Source organism: Narcine bancroftii, chromosome 13 (genome assembly GCF_036971445.1).
Source record: "Narcine bancroftii isolate sNarBan1 chromosome 13, sNarBan1.hap1, whole genome shotgun sequence".
Lineage (NCBI taxonomy): Eukaryota > Metazoa > Chordata > Chondrichthyes > Torpediniformes > Narcinidae > Narcine > Narcine bancroftii.
Genome location: NC_091481.1, coordinates 68,609,084 through 68,630,329, shown reverse-complemented (window position 1 = coordinate 68,630,329; position 21,246 = coordinate 68,609,084). Strand labels below are relative to the sequence as shown.

The following is a 21,246-nucleotide window of genomic DNA, read 5'->3' as shown; positions in this document are numbered from 1 at the left end:
TGGGGTCCTTTGGGCCCCCTTCTTGTCCTCGAATCCCAGCTCCGAGCCCAGGTTCCCAGGAGCCGTTCTCCAGCAGCCCGGACCGCAAGTCGCCCGCACCCTGTGTGGGTCCCTCGGCTGCTGAGCCCCACTTCGGTCCACCGGTGTGGTCATCGACCTGGAGGGGCGTCGTCTCCTTTTCAATAGAGGAAAGTGTTCTCCCCAGCACCGGTATCCGCGGTTGCAGGATTTTACTCACCCGCATCGTCAGCTCCTTTCACTAGGCCTTGACGGAGCCGCCCATATCAAGACTGGGAGGTTGGACCCTGCGGGGCAGCGCTGTGTCTCCCGCACCACTACATTAACAAGATGAAGGCCCGATGGACCATCAATCCCGTATCCAAGCCACGAGATTCAGGGACCAGGATTTGCTCCCGGCCCGGTCCCGGCCCGGCATCGGAGGACCGACGCTCCGTGCAAAGCAGCAGCCACACGCATCCCCGCCATTGCCCGCACAGAGTGGCTCCGCTCCACGCACTGGACGTGGTGACGTAATTAGCGCCTGCTGGGAGTGAAGAGGGCGCGTTGCCGTGACAACGGGCCTGGCGTCTCGGGGCCCGGCCGGCAAATGTGTGAGGAGCGGAAGGTCCCGGCCGGGGCAGCGAGCGAGATGGCGGTGCAGCTGGGACGGGGGAACGGGCAAGCAGGCCGCGGGTTCTGGAGCAGTCCCGGGACCGCCTACAGCCAAGAGACCGTGGACACGCTGAGGGGTGAGGAGAAGGGAGTGGGGCTGAGGGGAAGGGGGTGGAGGACTGAGGATGATGGGATGGGGCTAGCGGTGAGGTTGAGGAGCAAGGGGGGCTGAGGATGATGGGATGGGGCTAGCGGTGAGGTTGAGGGGCAAGGGGGGCTGAGGGAAGGGGGTGGAGGACTGAGGATGATAGGATAGGGCTAACGGTGAGGTTGAGGGGCAAGGGGGGCTGAGGATTATGGGATGGGGCTAGCGGTGAGGTTGAGGGGCAAGGGGGGCTGAAGGTGAGGGGAAGGGTGACTGAGAGTGAGAAGGGGTGACAGAGGCTGGGGCGAGTAGGGATAAGGGTGGTGAAGGGCAAGGAAAGTGAGGGTGAGGAGCAGGGGACTGAGGATGCGGAGGGGAAGGGAGCTGAGGGTGTGGAGGAGGGCCTGAGGGTGAGGAATGAGGGCTGATCAATGTGGAAGCATCAAAATCAGGTTTATTGTCTTAAATGTGTCACAAATTTATTTTTTGCGGCAGAAGTATTGTGCATTACAGGTACAAAATTACTATAAATTAGGGGTAAAACACAGGATTCTGTTGATACTGTGGTTACGTGAAAAAGCACACAAATGCTGGAGAAACTCAGCAGGACAAACAGTGCCTTTATGTAACAAAGGAGAAGATACATCACCAATACAGATGGTAGATAAGGAATACTTTGACTGTCAAATATAGATTCTAATGGAAACAAAAATGACTGAGTCCAGTACTATTTTAAAAAAAGTATACAAGAGGCAGATATAAAAATAAAAAGAATGGAGAATGCTATGGCAGAAATGAGAAAGCGAAGTGATGAAGTAGAAGACAGAGTAACAGGCGTGGAAATGGAGATGAATGAGTTAAGAGAAAAATTGGAAGGCAAAGATCTATCACTAACTTTAATAGAGAGAGTAAACTGCATCAAAATGAATGTATTTCCACGGCAACAATATCTGTTCCAAACACTACCAATTCCCTTGACTGGGGAATTTTTTAATGAAATTAAATAAATTAATAAGAAACTTTTTATGTAAGGGTAAGATATCAAGAGTGGCTTTGGAAAAATTAACATGGGAATATAAACAAGGAGGATTGCAGTTACCAACTTTCAAAAACTATTACAGCACAGTTAAGATATCTATCAGATTTTTATCAGATGGGAGAAAGACCTCGAGATAGAATGATATAAATGAGGAGAAAAGGTCCCTGAATATAAATGGGATGAGAAACTGGTTCAACACAACAATCTACCAATGCTACATTATATACTAAAAATATGGAAGAGATCCATCTGGTATTACATCTGGAATGAAAGATGATAAATTATCAAATACCAAAAATGTTACTAACGCTAAACCCATTAATTCCTTTTACAATAGACAACTTATTTTTTAAGGAATGGGCAAGAAAAGGAATTAAAAGAATAAAAGATTGCTTTTTGGGAAATAATTTATTGACATTGAACAGTTAAAAAATAAAAATGGACTATCACATGGTACAATATTTTCATACTATCAGTTGAAAACTTATTTAAAAGAAAAGTTGAGAACTAGTCTAAGATTACCTGAGTGTAGCTGCTATGAATACTTAATTACCGACACTGAATAGTAAAAAAAATTTATTACAAACATGTATACCAAATTGCAATACAAGGAAAATGATGAAACCCAAATAAGGTGGGGAAAAAGATTTAAATGTTAAATAGAGAATGAAACATGGAAGGAATTATGTGCATGTACCATGATTAATACAATAAATACTCGGTTTCATATGGTACAATACAATTGGCTACATAGACTATATATTACACCTGAAAAGTTAGAGGAATGGAATCCAACAATATTGGACAAATTCTTCCATTGTAAACAAGAAATTGGAACCACAATACACACAATTTGGAGATGTACAAAAGTAAAAATTATTTGGGAGGATTTAAACCTAATATTAAGTAGAATTACAAAAAATAGGCTATCAAATGACCCAAAAATCTTTCTGTTAAAGAACATAAAAGATAAAGAATTAAGACTAAAATTAGACAGGGCTCAAAAAAGATTTATTATGATTACGCTTGTAGCAGCAAAAAATTGTACAATGATAACTTGGAAAATGGAAGCAACCTTAAAAATTCAACAATGGTGCATAGAAATTAAAAAGTGTATTCCATTAGAAAGAAATTACCAACAATCTAAAAGACAAATGTGCTTTATTTGAACAAATTTGGGAACCATACATAGAGTAGATTAGAAACGACCAATTTCAGACCTCCATCTCTTGACACGATAAGATAAAAGTACGAAAATACTTAAATATGAAATATTGGACAACACAATTTCTTTTTCTTTTCTTTTTATTCTCTTTTGTGTTCTATTGTTTATTTCTTCTTCCTTTCTTGCTTTAAGTTATGGGGGGAAGGGGGGTAAAAATGAAAATGTCACTGTGTATATTTTAATTCTGAATATTTGTATATATTACTACCATGGTTAACGATGAAGTACTAAATAAAAGATCATTTTTTTTAAAAATGTGGTGGAAGCTGTTTCTGTGAATAAATTCAGACAGTAATTGAGGGATTTTACTGGTTTATGGACAGAGTGGGGCACAGAATACTCGAAAAGAAGCAGAACAGATGCAAAGTATTAAAGTTGCTTCAATTCTACCTTTGTAATGTGCACACAAAGATTGTTTCAGAGCCAGGGAGAGGGGGAGATAGACAGGGGAGAGAGAGGTGAATCTTAGATGTCAACAAACAGCACGGTAACAGGCCCTTTCAGCCCGCGCCACCCAACTACACCTAATTGGTCTACAACCGCTGTACATTTTAAAGGAAACCGGAGCACCTGGAGAAAATCCACGTAGACATGGGGAAAACATACAAACTCTTGACATACAGCGCTGGAGCTGTAGCAGTGTTGCACTAACCATGCCAACATACAATGGCAGAATGTGTTACCAGTGCGGCCAAAGAAAAAAAAGCACAAACAAACAGCCTGGTCTCACAGATCCATCTTGTACCCTTGCTATTTCTGCTCTTACTGCCTGATACCTCCTTGTCTCTTTATACAGTGATGATGAAGGAATCCAAATTGAGCCTGTTCCAACAGAGGCAGCTTAATCGAATGCTGCAGGGTGAGTATGTTCACACATGTCTGTCACTCTGAGTTTTGCACTAACCAAATTATCACGTACTAGGGGTATTTTATAAGCTATTATCAACCAATGCATCTGTGTTTTGTACAGCAGGGGAGACGATGGAAATTTATTCTTTATTAAACCATCCACTAGAAATCTTTTGATGCTGATTCAATGTACAAAATCTGTTTAATTCTTCCCTTTTACCTGTATAGTTGGCACCTATATGCATCACGACACTGGCTGTTCATCTGCCCTTTCTGAATCCCCTCCAGCCACTCAGAGATATCCCCGACCCTTGCACTTGGGAGGCCAGCACACCATCCAGACATTCTGTGTGGGGCTGCAGAAGCACCTGTCTATTCACCTTACCACGGAGTGCTCTACCACTCTTTCTCTTGCCCTCCAGTGCAGCAGAGCCACCCATGATCTGCTCTACTGCTGTCTTCTTCCGAGGACCCATCTCCAACACAATCTAAAGTGGTATAAGTATGTGGAGGGAGTCAACCACAGGGAACTCAGGCACTGCCACCTTGCCATTGCTCTCTCTGTTGGTCACTTATTTTCAGGATCGAAGGGCTCTTGCTTAGAGCAGCGTGGTAAATCTGCCACAAACCTTTGTGAAGGTCATTGGATATGTTTCAGGCAGAGATTAATCGCTTCTTGATTACCCAGGGCACTAAAGGTTATGGAGAGAAGGCTGGGCAAAGGGGCTAGGTGGGAAAATGGGTCATGATTAAATGGTGGGGACAGACTCAATGGGCTGAGTCGGTCGAGGTGCCACAAGACTCGCACCACCAGGTTCAGGAACAGTTACTACCCCTTCACCATCAGACTCCTCAACAACAAACTCAATCAGGGGCTCATTTACATGTGTTTGCATTTGTTTACATACACATTGAGTAGTTTTTCTACACTACCAATAAGTGGTCATTCTTCAAAGTCCACACCCACAGGAAAAAGAATCTCAGGGTTGTATGTGATGTGATGTATGTCCTCTGGATAAATCTGAAATCTGACCTTATTTCTGCTCTTCTGTCTGACGGTCTTATTTTCTATCTTTCCCTCATCTTTTAATCTGTGGTGTCACCGACTCACTGTATGTGTTATCCACAATGTTCTCAGCATTGTGGATGCTCCGAGGTGAATCCCTGAGCAGCTCCAGTGCTGTCATGTGGTCTGTCAGTAGCTGCAGCGGGATACACCTCCTGCATCTAGTCATCACGGACGCCAGAAGTATCCCTGAGTTCCCATGTTCTGCAGGAGGAACACGACATGGATCTAAGTTCGCCTGCCATGACTTAAAAGCTTGAAGGAAACAGCTTGACGAGATTTGGAAGCTATGTGAAGTTTAAAAATGCTTTTGACACTAACTCTTGCCCACTTGAATTAAATAAGCTGCAAATGTTTTTCACACAAGATGGAAGGATGTCAAGGAGTGCCCTCCAGTGGTCAGAATTAGAAACAGAGCTCTCTGCGGTTTATGAGTTTACAGTTTCACAGTTTGCTAGGTCTGCAGATACTGGGGTCTCGTGCAATCAACAAAAGTGCTGGAGAAACTGAGCAGGTCATGCAACATCCACAGGAAGGGCTATGGATGCTGCATGACCTGACATGTTTCTTCAGCTCTTTTTAGAAGAATGGTGTAACCAATAAAAACTGATTGGTGCATCTTTAAAGCGAATGTAAGAGGTGGTGCAGAAATTGTTATGCACAAGGAAATATTTGAAAGGCAATCCGTGCTCCTTTTAAATGAAGATGTATGGACAACTCAAAAAAAGAGTGTGAATCCTCCAACTCTGGACACTAGACGTTGGGAAGAACAGCAAGGATCACTGAGAAAACAGAGAAATGATATCCAAGCAGAGAACATTGAGAAACTAATTGATAATGCTCAGAGCAAAGGAACTTAAGAGGACGTGCAAAATCTTATAGAGTTTTAGGAGAGGAAATAGAGACTATTTCGAATATAGACTAAGCCTATAGACTAAGCATATAGACTCAGCTATAGACTAAACTATAGACTAAGCCTATAGACTCAGCTATAGACTAAGCATATAGACTGCCTATAGACTAAGCCTATATACTCAGCTATAGACTAAGCATATAGACTAAACTATAGACTAAGCCTATAGACTCAGCTATAGACTAAGCCTATAGACTCAGCTATAGACTAAGCATATAGACTAAACTATAGACTAAGCCTATAGACTCAGCTATAGACTAAGCATATAGACTAAACTATAGACTAAACTATAGACTAAGCCTATAGACTAAGCCTATAGACTCAGCTATAGACTAAGCATATAGACTAAACTATAGACTAAGCCTATAGACTAAGCCTATAGACTCAGCTATAGACTAAGCATATAGACTAAACTATAGACTAAGCCTATAGACTCAGCTATAGACTAAACTATAGACTAAGCCTATAGACTCAGCTATAGACTAAGCATATAGACTAAACTATAGACTAAGCCTATAGACTAAGCCTATAGACTAAGCTAGACTAAGCCTATAGACTAAGCTATAGACTAATCCTATACATTAAGCCTATAGACTAAGCTGAGAATTTCTCTTATAGCTTGTCTGAAATGTTGGTTCTGTATTTTTTAATCTTTGTTCTAGAAAGGACACGGTTTGACCTGCTGAGTTTCTCCAGCTTTGTGTTTTTACTTCAACCACAGGGTCTGCAGACTTTTGTGTTTTACTTCTATCATTGGGATCTGTCAACGTACAAAATGAAATTTTACAGGTGGTTGAAGAAAACTGGTACATCTGACTAACAAGTAAGCCCTTCCAAGTAGCAGGCAAAGGAATTATGGGCCAAATGGTCTCCTGTAAAAACACACAATCCTGGAGAGACTCAGCAGGTCAAACAGTGTCCTTTATGTAGCAAAGGCACAAGAAATAAATCATAACTGACATTTCGGGCTTGAGCCCTTCATCAAAGTATGAGAAAATGCCAGTGAGCTTCAGAATAAAATAGTGGGAGGGGGAAAGGGGGTGGCAGGGCAGGAGATGATAGGTGGAGAAGGGAGGGAGGGGACAGCAGCACTGAGGGGGAGGGGGGGAGAGCAAAGCTTTGTAGGTGAAAGAACTGGAAAGGTAGGAAATGGGGGAGGGGAAGAAAAGGCAAGCAGGTTTAATGGAAGCAGTGAAGTCAATGTTCATGCCATCTGGCTGGAAGGTGCCCAGACATAAAATAAGGCGTTGTTGGTCAGGGTGGGACAGTACATAAGGCCATGGGCACACATGTCAGCGTGAGAGGTCGCTGTCCTTGTGGAGGAGAGGAGGCGCTCAGCAAAACAATCTCCCAGTATGCATCCGGTCTTTCCGATGTATAGAAATGCTCTTTTACTTTGCCTTTCTCTTATTTATTGGAAGTTTCGGTTGTGTTTATTGTCTTTTTCCTGTTTTGTAGAGGGTGATTCTTTTCCTTTGAGTTGCAATCCCACATCAACCCAGGTTTCAGTTGCCACTCCACCTCCACCAGACCCATCTACCCGAGTACAGTTCTCCTCCAAGCCACAACTACGTCCTGCAGAAAGCTGCCGTGCTGGTAATGCATACCAACGGGAAAGATTCCGGCCTCGACCAACAAGTAGGTGATGAGATACATCCAATGTAATTACAGTCCTGTCAACCCTCTGCACAATAAAATTTGTTCTGAACTAACATTGAGGCAACCATGAAGAATGCCTCTACTTTCTAATATGCTGGAGGAAATTTGGCAAGTCATCAAATACTTTCTAACTTCTAAAGGTACACTGTGGCAAGTATCACAGCCTGGTTTGGTAATTCAACTGCCCAGGAAAGCAAGAGCCTGCATGAGGTAGCAAACATAACCAATTCCATCACAGGCTCTGACCTCCCATATTCACAGACACCTAAGGCAGCCAACGTCGTAAAGGATCCCATCACCCTGGTCACAATCTCTTCTCACTGCCACCTTCGGGCAGAAGGTGCAGATACCTGAATTCCAGCACCTCTTTCACCTCTTTCCAACAGTTATCAGGCTCCTGATCCTCCGCGTATTACCCTAGTCATAAACTATTCCGGGACCACCAAAAGACCTTACTGCTCTACCACTTTTCACTGTGACTGTGAATATTTATTTTCTATCTAGCTTTTATATTGCCTCTTTTCATATGGGAATTTAATGCATACGAAATAAAGTACCTGTTTGACTGCAACAAGTAAGAATTTTGGTGCATTGATTACCATTTTTACTGTAGATCTGTTAGCTCATATCGGTGATTGGGAAAGTATACAAGTTTAAAATTAATGTTAGTCGAGGATAAATCTGTGGCTTAGTTCAGAAATCAGCTGAACGGTAGAAGTTAAGAACGGGGCTAAATGAACCAGTGCATGTTATTTCATTGATTTATAAATGATTTGAATGACAGGATGGGAAACCCAATCCATAAAGAAAGGCAGCATGAATTGAGGCAATGTAAAGGGGATCGTAGTGAGGCATCTTGTCAATCTGCTGCCTCACAGCCGTGGAATCCAAAGTTTGACCATGACTCCGCGGGTATTCTTTGTGAAATTTCCATGTCTTTGACCTCTGGGCATTTCTGCTCTAAGAAAATATTTCCCACTACTTTACTAGGTCCCTCAGGCTCCTCTGCCGAAACAAGCCCAGCCTCGTCTCTCCTCATAATTGATCCCATTGTTAATATTCTAGTGAATCTCCTCAGCACCCCTTCCAATTCATTCACATCCTTCCTGTAGCATGGAGACTAAAACCATTTAAAGTAAGGCAGATGTGACTTAACAATAATTTATGAAATTATACCATTGCCTCCCAGCTCCTGTACTCAGTGCCTTGGCTAATGAAGGTGTGTCCAACATGCCTTCTTCACTTTATCTACCTGTGCTGTTTGGACTTGCATTCTGACATTCTTCTGTTCCTCAGTTCTCTATTACACACCATTCACTGTGTATGCCCCTAATAGTCCTCCCAAATTGCATTACTTCCCACTGACTGAAACTAACTTCCATCTCCCCAACTGATCAATATCTTCCTCTTAATGATCCTCTGTCAACCACCTTGTCACCTGCAAACTTCTGAATTACCCTTCCTCCTTTACTCCTCACTTATTCGCTTTGATCACATGAATGGTTTACACTTCAGGAAACTTGGAGAGAGAAAAGCATCGCCTGCAAAATATCATGGCAACTGGGAAGGATGGTCCTACACCAGACAAGAAACAGAAGCCCAAGGAGGAGGAAAGAAACAAGCTGCAAATTGACCGATTTGATGAGTGTAAGTACTTCTTCCACATGCACCCCACCCAGCTGGAGTACCCTAAACAAGTACTACACAATGTTGATCTGGAACCTGGCCCTGTTCATAGCTTTATTGTTAGTCCTGTTCCTGGTCCAGGATCTGTTTCTCATGTTCACTCAGCTTGCTCCTACTTGGTAGCTGTAGTCCCTGGATAGCAGTAATAGAGTGTGGAAGCAGGCCCTTCAGCCCAACTTACTCAGGCTGACCAAAATGTCCCACCTGAGTTTGGCCCATACCCCTCTAAATCCACCCTACCCATGTTTCTGTCCACCTCCTCCAACAGCCTGTTCAATGCACCCACCACCCTGTGTTTTTTTTTTAAAAAGTTGCCCTTCAGGTTCCATTTGAATCTCTTCCCTCCCCTTAAACCTATGTCCTCTGGTTACCAATTTGCCTGCTCTGTGCATTCAACCAATCTATTCCTTATTTGTACACCTCTTATATCACCTCCTGCGCTGAAAGGAATAAAGCTTTCATCCACTCAATCTCTCCCTGCAGCTCAGGTCCCCAAGTTCTGGCAACCCTTCTTGAGGATGTGATGCAGTGCAGAATGTGTTTACTTTTGCCAAGAGGCACCAATAGTCTGATGCCCCTCTCCAGAGGCACTGAGTGTCCATGGATCCCACTCCTCTGACGTCTCTGTCTCCTGTGCTCCCATCATCTCCATAGCTGCACAGCTTATCTCTTCCAGCTCTGAAATAGGTCCCTTCTCCTTTCGACATTCTCTCTCAGGTGCCCATCAAGTCCCTAGTGATTCTCTTACCGTTTCCCTTAAACCGTGGCCAATTAACCTTCGACCATGTCTTTAGGATGTGGGAAGAAACAGGAGCACTCAAGGAAGGCCTACACAATCAATGAGACAGCATCTGAGGTCCAGGTGAAACCCAGGTCCGTAGAACTCTGAGGCAGCTGCAGTATCTGTTACATGACTATACTGCTATACCTTGCTGAGGGAGGGATGCATGCCATGTCTGTGGGTGGGAATGAAGCTGGAGAGAATGTTCTGTGGCAGGCATGGAGTGAGGGTGAGGAAGACATGCTAAAGGGTAGTGGTGTAGCTGTTAGAGTGGGGGTATGCAGTGAGGCAGGCACAAGCTGTGAGGGTGGTGGTTGGGCCACCTGAGGGTAGGAGCAGATGGTCAAGATGTGGAAGCTGTGAGCTGGGCTGGCCAGGGTAGAATAGTGGGATGACGTGGTTTCTGGGTGGGTGATGGAAGTACAGTACTGAGTGATATGAGAAAATGACGGGGATTGGCAGTAACGAGGTAGCTCTAACATTTGTGCCTTTCTTTGCCTGCCTGCTCAGTGTGCAATGAGATTGAAGAGAGACAGCAGTTCCTGGAGCAAATGGAATCTCTTGGCCGAGGGAAGAAATTCCGTGGAATCATTCACACCGAAATTTCCCAGGTAATGTGGGGTGAACCTTGCAATGCACAAGTACTGTATGTACTCGTGTAATCGTCGATAACGTGTAAAAGTCAACCCCCCCCCACCTTTTTTTTGGGCTCTGGCCACCCGCCCATCAGAGCTCCCGATGCCCTGGTTACGGATACTCTCCTAGACCCTGGCTGCCCGCCCATCCAAGCTTCTGATGCCAAATATGGACTCACCACCTGGACCTGGCCACCCGAGTTCCCGGAAAGACACAGGTACTTACCATGGTCAAAAGTATGACCCATGTAAAGTCGACCCCACCATATTTGACCCAAAAAATTGGTCCAAAAGATTCAACGATTACACAAGTATATAGTGTAATCCCAAAATTTCCGTCCACTGCACCTATAGTCTACTTAAACATAGCTACAACTGTGGAGAAACCTCCTACTGTGTTTGGTTTCTCGCCAGACCAAGGACAGAATGTACACGTTGATTGTGACAAAGCTGGACCTGTTCAATTTTTCATCAAAGTTGTTTTCTTTCCCTGGGCAGAGGGAGAGCTGAACTGAGTCCGTGGTGGAGCCAGCCACAGAGCAACAGGAAAAAAGTAGACTAATTAATCTCTGTCTTAATTAAGTTGTTGACCTCTCTCCATCTCCAAAGGAGAACTTGGAGGCACATGACAAGGCCAAAGCTAGCATGGTTCCTTAAGGCAGTGGTGCTCAACCCTTTTATTCCCCCCCACTCTCAAACCACCTTAAGTATTCCCTTACTAACCATAGAGCACCTATGTTATAGGATGCCACAAACGAGCCTGCAGCTGACGTGGACATTTACCCCTCCATAAATCTTCGTCCGCGAAGCCAAGCCAAAGAAGAGAGAAGAGAGACTTAAGGTGGTATGTGAGTGGAAAGATAAAAATTGAGAGCCACTGCCTTAAGAGAAAATCTTGCTTGACAAACCTATTGGAAATCTTTGAAGTGACAAACAGGCTTGATAAAGGAGATGCAGTGGACATTGTGTGTTTGGATGTTCTGGCCTTTGACAAGGTGCTGCCCATGAGGCAACATAACAAGGTAAGAGCCCGTGATATAACAGGACCCATACTAGCGCGGGTAGAGCATTGGCTGATTGGCAGGAAGCAGAGAGTTGGAATACAGGGAGGGTTGGCTGCCAGTTGCTAGTGATCTTCCACCGGGGTCGATATTGGGACCGATTCTTTTTGTGTTGCATATTAATGATTTGGATTGTGGAATGAGTGGCTTCGTGGCCAAGTTTGCAGATGATACGAAGGTAGGTGGAGGAAACAGGGAGGCTGCAGGAGGACTTAGATTAGGAGAATAGGCAGAGAAGTAGCTAACAAAATACAGTATTGGTAAGTGTATGGTCATGCAGTTTGGTAGAAAGAAATAAATGGGCAGATTTTCTACATGGGGAGAAAATTGAAAATTGAAAAGGCCTGGGAGTCCTCGTGCAGGGCGGCTTGAAGGTAAACTGAGACCGTTGAGAAGTGGTGAAGAAGGCAAATGCAATGCTGGTATTTGTTTCAAGAGGAGTAGAAAACAGGACCAGGGATGAGATGTTGAGGATTTTCAGTACAAGGCACTGGTGAAACCTTCACTTGGAGGAATGTGAGGAATTTTAAGCTCATTGAAGAAGAGAAAATGTGCTGATGTTGGATCGAGTTCAGTGGAGATTCACAAGGATGATTCTGAGGTTGAAATGGTCATCATATGAGGACCATTTGACGGTTCCTGGCCTGTACTCATTGGAATTTAGGAGAATGAAATATTTTGAATAATGAAAGGCATGGACAGAGTAGATATAGAAAGGTTGTTTTTAGGACAAGAGGGTGTGACCTCAGGATTGTCCACTTAGAAGAGATCCATGGGGATTTCTTCTGCCAGAGGGTGGTGAATCTGTGAAATTTGTTGCCACAGGCAGTTGTGGAGGCCGGATCATTGGGTGGTTTAAAGGGAGAGATTGATGTTCTTAATTAGCCAGGGCATCAAAGGTTAGGGGAGAAGGCCAGGCAAATGGGGCTGAGTGAGAAAATGGATAAGATGATGATTAAATGGCAGGGCAGATTCGATGGGCTGAATAGCTTTTTCTGCTCCTATGTCTTCTGGTCAGCTCCATGTTTGAATCCAGATCGAGGTGAATGTGTCTTTTCAACAGAAAGTTTTGGATCAAGCTGTTCACCAAAGTCTAAGAGAAGTTGCACACCAGCAATGCCATCCTCTTACTCAATCAAAGTCACCAGTTTGAAACAGACTGCTGAAAAGGTGCACTGTAGTCAAGTAACTTGGGTAGGAGATGGAAGCAATCAGTATGGAGACTATGGAGGAGTGATCTCCTGAATTGCAGAGACCTGGGATAGTCTGGAAGACTGTGGTCTGATGATGGTGCGGTCTTGGTCCGGAGAGGTTTTTAAATTTTTTTTTTAATTTTTCACACTATATTAACCAAAATACACAGAAACATTTCCCTCTTGAATATACACAGTGTCATTTTCTCCCCCCTCCCTCCAAACCCATTAAACGTTCAACATATATAATACAATAAACCCATTAAACAATGTCGTCACACAATGAAAATAAACAAGAAGATTGTGTCATCTACTGTTCCACACTGGGTCAGGTCATTTTGTCGTCTTCTCATTTTTTCTATTTTAGGGGGTGGAGATCCGCGGTAAGCCCTCTCTGTTGTGTTCCATGTACGGTTCCCAAATTTGTTCAAATAATGTGACTTTATTTTTTAAATTATATGTTATTTTTTCCAATGGAATACACTTATTCATTTCTATGTACCATTGCTGAACTCTCAGGCTCTCTTCTGATTTCCAGGTTGGCATTATACATTTTTTTGTTGCAGCTAAGGCTATCATAATAAATCTTTTTGGTGCTTCATCCAGTTTGAGGCTTAATTCTTGACTTATATTACTTAGAAGAAAGATCTCTGGATTTTTTGGAATATTGCTTTTTGTGATTTTATTTAATACCTGATTTAGATCTTCCCAAAACTTTTCCACTTTGGTCCAGAGGGAGGTTTGAAGACTTCTCCAAGAGCTGATGTCGAGCTTCTACAAGCTCCAGGACTGCCCTTGTTTGGGGGATTTGTCCAGAGTGAGTGGAGAGCTGTATGTTCAGGGGGGTGAGGTTGAAGTAGGTGAGAGGAAAATTTAAAGCGGTTGATGTCACAACCGGAAATGAAAAGTCAGAGAGTAAAATGTTAAAAGGGGGTGTCTAAGAGGAAAAATGTTGCAGATGAGAAAATGGTAATTGGGGGAGGAGGAGTAGCCACAGAGGCAACTGATGAAGAACTTGATATACGATTGGCCCCAAACTTGCTGAGGTGTGGGGAAAGGTGAGGCCTCTGCTGAGGATTGACTGCTCACCATCAAAGGGTAGGAGCTTGGACCAGAATGGGCTCAAGAGGGATAATGTGGTGGTGGGGGAAGAAGGTTCTGAGATTAAAGGGAAGGGTCAGAGATGGGTAGGATTGACAGCAGAAGAGTAGGTTGCTGTCAGAACTGAAGGCAGCCAAGAATCACTGTCTGAAAGAGTGGATGTGGTGGAGGATGAAGAAGAGTAGCTTTTTATGCCAATTGTAATTGTTCAGGTCAATGCCTTGTTCAAGATCAGTGGGACAGTGCATTTATACACAAGGTCCGAGCTCTGATTTCCTCCCTGGGTGAATGGAATGCTCCATCGTCAGTGTCAATGCATGTGACTTGCATTATCTCATTGGCTACAACCATCCCTCAGTGCAGGACACCCCTTTCTATAATCCCCCTCTTTTTGTTCACTACAGAGCTCTCTAACACCAACTGTAAAAGACGGTACTGCTTGTTTGTACATTCTCCCCTGACAGTGGGTTTCCTACAGGCGCTCCAGTTTCCAAATCTTACAGGGGTTGTAAACCATATTTCAACTACAGTACGGAAACAGGGCATATCAGCTCCTCTAGTCTGCACCAATTTAAGAGAACTCCACTAGACCCACCTTCCCGCTCCCAGTCCATAACCCTCCAAACCCCTCACATCCACGTACTCATCCAACTTCTACTTAAATTACAAAATTGACCCTGCTGCAACCACCTCTTCTGGAAGGTCATACCACTCAGCCACCACTCTCTGAGTGAAGAAGTTTCCTCTCATGTTACTTCTAAACTTTTTCCCCCCTAATCCTTATGACCCCTCATTCCAATCCCCCTCATAATTTTATATACCTCTATCGAATCCCCCCTCAACCTTCTCGCTCCAATGAATAAAGACCCAGTCTACTCAATCTTTCTTTGTATTCTAGATACTGCAATCCAGACAACATTTTAGTAAATCTTCTCTTCTACACTTCCATCCTTCCTATAATTTGGGGACCAGAACTGCATACAGTATTCCAAATTTGGCCTCACCAATGCCTTGAACAGTCTCAATGTCATCTCACAGCTCCTATATTCTATGCTTTGATTTATATAGGCCAGCATACCAAAAGCCTCCTTCACCACCCTATCTACATGAGTCTCCACCTTCAAAGAACGATGAACCGTTATTCCAAGATCTCTCTGTTGCTCTGCATTCCTCAACGCTCTCCCCTTCACTGCATATGTCGTTTTGATTATTCTTCCCAAAATGAAGCACCTCACACTTCGATATTAAACTCCACCCGCCATCTATCAGCCCACTCATCTAAGCAGTCCAAATCCTTCTGCAGTCCACGTAAACCATCTTCACTATATATATTACTCCCCCTATTTTTGTATCGTCCATATATTTACTCACACAACTTACCACTCCATCATCCAAATCATTAATGTAAATGACAAACAACAAGGGACCCAACACCGATCCCTGAGGCATACTGCTTGTCAACAGCCTCCATCCTGACCATTATCCACCATGACTCTCTGGCGCCTATCTTCTAACCACCGTTGAACCCATCTGACTATCTCAATATTACTACCTAGCGCCTGAAACTTCCTTACCAACCTTCCACGTGGCACCTTACCGAAGGCCTTACTGAAATCCATATATATATATATATATATATATATATATACATCTACTGCTTTACCCTCATCAACCTCCCTAGTCACCTCCTTAAAAAATTCAACAAGATTTGTCAAACATGACCTTTCCCTGACAAACCCATGTTGGGTGCCCCTCTAGATACTTATACATATTATCTCTAAGAATACTTTCCATTAGTTTTTCCAACCACTGACGTTAAACTTATTGGCCTATACCTGGAGTCCTTTTTAAACAGAGGAACCATGTTTGCGACATGCCAATCCCATGGCACCACACCTTCCTTCAGTGACTGTCGAAAAATCACTGTCAGAGCCTCTGCTGTTTCCTCCCTGACTTCCCTCAAGGTCCTGGGGAAAATCCTGTCAGGACCCGGAGACTTATGGGGAGCACGGGCTTGTGGGCTGGAAGGGCCTGTTACTGTGCTGGATGTCTAAATTTAAAAAAATCTCCCATCCCCTCATTCCTCGTGGAAAATCCTCGATCCCTCTTATTCCCACCTGATGGCTTCACATTCTCTAGTTTCCCTCTCTCCATCCATTTGTAAAAAATGCCACATGCTCAGTCCTGAACGCTATTAATAATTCAAATAAGAATAAGAAAGCACTTACTGTATTAACCGGTGTAGTGCGTTGTTAACAGTTGGGGAGATCTTGTCAACTGATAATCCCACATCACAGCCAGCTCTTTACTAATAACTTGTGTGTCTGCTACAGAAAATCAGGGAGATGGAGGAGATCGACAAGAGGAGGAGCAGTGAATTGAGGCAGAAAGTGGAGATGGATGAGAGGAAGAGAAAATCGACTTGCTCATAGTTTTCTACCTGACAGCAAAATAAAGTCTGAGGAATGAAACATCACGCCAAAGACTCATTTAATAAAAGCAATTGCAGAGTCTCTATGGGGAGGGGGGAAATTCCTTTTTTTTCCTTTCAAATGATATGTAAAATAAGAGGCAAAAAGTTAAATAACAATGAACATTGAGGAGTTTTCTGTAGTTTCTTGATTCCAGGTAATACAATAAAAAGCTGCGACCACTGACTCTCATCAGTCACCAGAGACCATCCCTGGATCAACCTCTGCACTGCAACCTCAGTAGGAGGGAGTAATCCACTTCATTAAACTCAGCCTCACAGCCTCGGACAAGATCTTTACTTCTCTCAGCCCAGATTTAAGGGCTGCTCCACTCTGGCTCTCCAGCCGAATTCCAACCCAAAATCTTTAAATTCAAGGTCACTTTCCTCAATGTGCTATTTCTAGACCCTAAACTTCTCACAGTAAAGGCCATTTTTCCAATTGTTGCTCCTGTGGGCTAACCTTTTGTGATTTAGGTACAGGATCCCTCGATCCCTCAGTCTCTCTCCATTTGATGTCCCGTCCTGAAGAATATGATCTCACACTTCCCACATTAAACTCCATTTCCTAAGCAATCCATTCTTCACGTGGCGAGACCTTGTCCTGACATGCTCTCCTGATTTACGTGCCTTCAGCAAACCTGGACACCTTTCTGCCTCTTCCTCCCAGTCATTAATACAGGTAATAAATTGTTGAGGGGCAATAATTAACCCTTGAGACAGTACTCTGGTTACCACCTTCCAGACTAGTCACAGAGCTACACAACAGAAACAGGCCCAAATCATCCACACTGACCAAGATAGTGACCTGAGCTAGTCCCAGTCGCCTGCCTTTGGCACATGATCCTCTAACCCAGCCATTCTCTATAGTCCCCCAGGGGCTACAGCACATTTAAGTAAAAGCCTGGTTTCTTTTCACCTCGTGTAACAAATATTTTTAAAAGTTTTTTTTAATGTAGTCGGTAGAAGTGCAGAAGAAACTAAAACTTGATTGTTTCACAGACCAGAGTCCTAAGGGGATCATAGCCTAAAAAAGGTCCAACCCTTTCCCATCCATTCATCAGTCTGAATGACTTGTATGTGCAACTGTTCACATCTCAATGTTTTTTCTAGCAGCTGGTTCCATATACCCACAACCTCTGCCCCCAACGTCTCTCCCCGCTCACTTGAAATACATGTGCTCGACATTTAAACTCTCTTACCCTGCGGAAAAACTGAACACTTTATCCCTATTCTCTGTCTTCTGTATAATAATCAATCTTTACTCCATGTTAACAACCTCCTCCTATATCTTGTCTTTGCCTGTGTTTTTTTGTTTTCTTCCTTTCCACACTGAGACATACACATCATGCAGGAGCAGTTCTACTTTAACCAAAAACTCACAACACTTCCAGCCACTTGCAGTCACCAAGGTAACCCAACCCAAGATGCAGAGAAAGCTGCGGACGGGAGTGGCTCCCGAGGGGAGTCAGGCGCTGAAAGCTTCCTGATCGGGTCAGAGGTTTGGATCTGGAGCTCGGGTTGAATCGGCAGGAAACTGCGGCTGCAGAGGGCAAATCCACAGACACTCAGTGACTCTGAAGGGACTTTCTTTTGCTTCTCTTTCTCTGTAAGGGGCACCAGAGCAATTTGCTGATGGCAAATCTTTGTCTGGCTAATGGCAGACTAAATGCAATTTTGAGTAATATTGCTTTTATTACATGACAATAAAAATATGGAACGAAAGCATAGCCAGCTTGTGAATAGTGAGGGGGAGATAAATACAAGAGGTCATAGTTTTAAACTAAAGGGAGAGGGATTAGGGGGCACATTGTGGGAAGTTCTTCACTCAGAGAATGGAACGATCAACCATCTGATGTGGTGAATGTGGGCTTGATCGTGTGTTTTAAGAATAAATTGGATAGCTGCATGGATAGGAGAGGCCTGGAGGGTTATGGAATGGAAGCAGGTCAGTGGGACAAGGGAGGTGATGGTCAGCATAGACTAGATAGGCTGAATGGCCTGTGCTATGCTATGGTTCTTAAAGGGTTTTGGAATGTCAAAAGATCTGGAGAACATCCAGCTCTCTGGACTTAGATGACTGAATAATATGGTTACATCAGACAGAATGTAATCAAACTGAAATGGGGATTAAGGCAACTTCCCCTCTGCAGGCAAAAGCAGAGGACACTAGTCAAGAGGGAACTAGACAATGAGCTGGGATCACAGCTCAAACTAGAGGAAAATAATTTTTTTTACTGTACAAATAAATGATTTTACCCAACAGCCCTAATCTAGTTAAAAAAAAAGTGGTAATAGACCTTAATGCTCTCTGATATTGATCATTCAGTGAGGTCGACGCAGGGTCAAGGTAGGTCTAGCCAGGGTAAATGGTAACTATTATACTAGATGCCCATATCTGATAAGATAGTGAGACTTTTTTTAAAGAGAGTTATCTACGGTAAACTGGAGCAGATCGGTAGGCTGGTGGAAGCACTCTGTGAGAACAAATGGGCCGGCACTGGAGTGAAACTGAATTAACCCCTTCAGACCCCACGCTCCTGACCTTACTCACAAATGGAAGATGGCTGAGAAAATGGATTACCTGAGGCTGCATCTGAAGAGAACTGCAGGGCTGCTGTGTTCTGGTGATTACAGAAACGTGGCTCCAGGGCTCCATTCCAGACTCAGCGATCCAGCTGGACGGCCTTTATCTCCTTGGCAGACAGAGCTGCTGCTCCTTCTGGCAAGACTCCAAGAAGGGGGGATCTGTGCATTTACATCTGCTAGAACTGGTGCACAAATGTCCCTGTGTAAAGACTTTCTGCTCAGTAGAGTACCTCCTGGTGAAATGCAGACACTTCTACCTGCCCAGGGAATTCTCGGCCATACTGATTGCTGCAGTCTATGTTCCGCCTTCAGCTAACGAGGGTGAAGCCATGAAGGAGATTTACGGTGCCCATACGTCCCACCCTGATGATGCCATGATTGTTGCTGGCAACTTCAATCCCACCAACCTGAAAACGGTTCTACCACGGTTTCAACAGCATATAAACCGCCACCAGAGGAGAGAACACCCTGGATCCGGTGTACATTAACGCCTCTGGTGCGTACAAGGCTGCACCTCACTCCCACCTTGGTTACTCGGATCACATATCTGTCCTGCTAATCTTGGCGTAGAGACCGCTGGCAAAGCAAATTAGGCCATTTCACAGGGAGTAGGGGTGGGGCACAGCACTGCAAGACTGCTGTTTAAGGGAGGCGGCCACTTACAACAGTCATGTAAACGTAGAGGAGGAGTACATGAGCTCAGTGACTGGCAACATCAGCAAGTGCACCGAGGATGTCACCAAGATTAAATGCTTCACAACCAGGGCTAACTAACCAGGAACCATGGTCCGGGCACTTCTTGGAGCTCGTGATGCTGCCTTCAGGACAGGGAGTAGGATGGCACCAAGATCAGCCCCAGCTCTCCCGTGCAATCTTGAAGGCAAAGCGGGGATCCACCGACTGCTGTGCGACACTGGCCACACAGGCAAAGGATCAAGACCATAACAGACCACAAGACAACCTTGCGAGTCAGAGACCACGACATTTCCCTTCTGGACAGACTGGCCACCCTCCACATGCGGCTCAATGAGAAAAATAGGCTGACACCGAAGAAAGCTCCGTGCCACCCTGATGATCTCGCCCCCTGCATAGCCCCGACCGAGGTGAGAAATACCCTATCCAAGGTGAGCCCGCACAAGGCAGCAGGACCAGACAACATACCTGGTTGGGTATAGACGGAGATCCTTAAGGACATGTTGCTGACATCCTCAACAGACCAGAGATGCTGCAAACTATTACCCCACAGAACCCAGAGACAACAATCAGAGCTTTGAAGTTGGTGCCTAGAGGTCACTGGCTGCTCTGACATCGTTATTAAAGACAATAAAAGAATCTTGATAAGTGCTGGAAAAACTCAGCAGGTCACTGAGTAGGAACCAATGTTTCGGGCCTGAGACCCTCATCAAGGCAGGTACCTGAATAGAACATGAAGGAAGAAAGGGCAGGGGGAAGAGCACCGGCCAGCAGGTGAGAGTGGATGCGGGTGGGAGGGCAGAAGAGAGAAAAGCTGGGAAGTGATGGGGGGGGGGGGATAGGGAGGTAGCTCTCTGAATGTAGAGGGAAGAGGTGGGGAAAAGAGACTGAGGGATAGGGAGAAAATTGGTGGAGGAAGCTGATGCTGTCTGGTTGGAGACCACACACATCGTTAGGTGTTCCTCCAATGTGCGGGTGATCTCATTATGGCAGCGCACAAGGGGCGTGGAATTAAAATGGTTGGCCACTTATGTAATGACTAAGCAGTTGGAAACAAGAAATGGGATTGGGCAGTCAGCATGGAATTCTGACGGGAAAATGGACGTCCAATGGAATTACACAAGGATTCTCAGGGGCAGAACAGGTTAAGGGGGAAGCCGTGGATGTGGTGTACTTCACTTTTCAGAAAGCATTTGATGTCCATCCTTTCCTCATCCTGGCACCCACTTCCACTCCGTCTGAAATTTCTCCCAGCCTACTGACACCCTCCACCCCACTGACACCTTCCACCCCAACCCCCACCACTTCCAGCAATTCCACTCCACTACCTCCTTGAAGTTCCACTCGGCACACAGCAGCGCGAGGCAGAAACAATGACTGCGTTGGAAATATAGAATGGCTCTGTCGTCAAGACGGAGTCCTAATTGGGAAACTCTCCTCACCAGCACTGTAGGAGCCCCAACACCAGGTGGGTCACGAAGGCAGTTTCTCACCACCCTCCATGATGCTGGCCCAGATCCAGTGAATAA

General features: G+C 44.6%; 1 protein-coding gene across 2 annotated transcripts; it reads left to right on the top strand.

The window, feature by feature from the left end:
- Positions 1–540: 540 nt before the first annotated feature.
- c13h22orf23 (chromosome 13 C22orf23 homolog) lies at positions 541–16,441 on the top strand. Of its 2 annotated transcripts, XM_069908356.1 has the most exons (6): positions 543–749; positions 3,818–3,880; positions 7,308–7,487; positions 9,024–9,155; positions 10,486–10,586; positions 16,299–16,441. In XM_069908356.1, exons 1-6 carry the CDS (start codon positions 608–610, stop codon positions 16,395–16,397), a joined length of 717 nt encoding a protein of 238 aa, XP_069764457.1. In that variant the 5' UTR covers positions 543–607; the 3' UTR covers positions 16,398–16,441. The 2 variants fall into 2 exon arrangements, with proteins under 2 accessions (XP_069764458.1, XP_069764457.1); XM_069908357.1 differs by lacking the exon at positions 7,308–7,487 and having other exon boundaries at positions 541–749.
- The last annotated feature ends 4,805 nt before the right edge of the window (positions 16,442–21,246 follow it).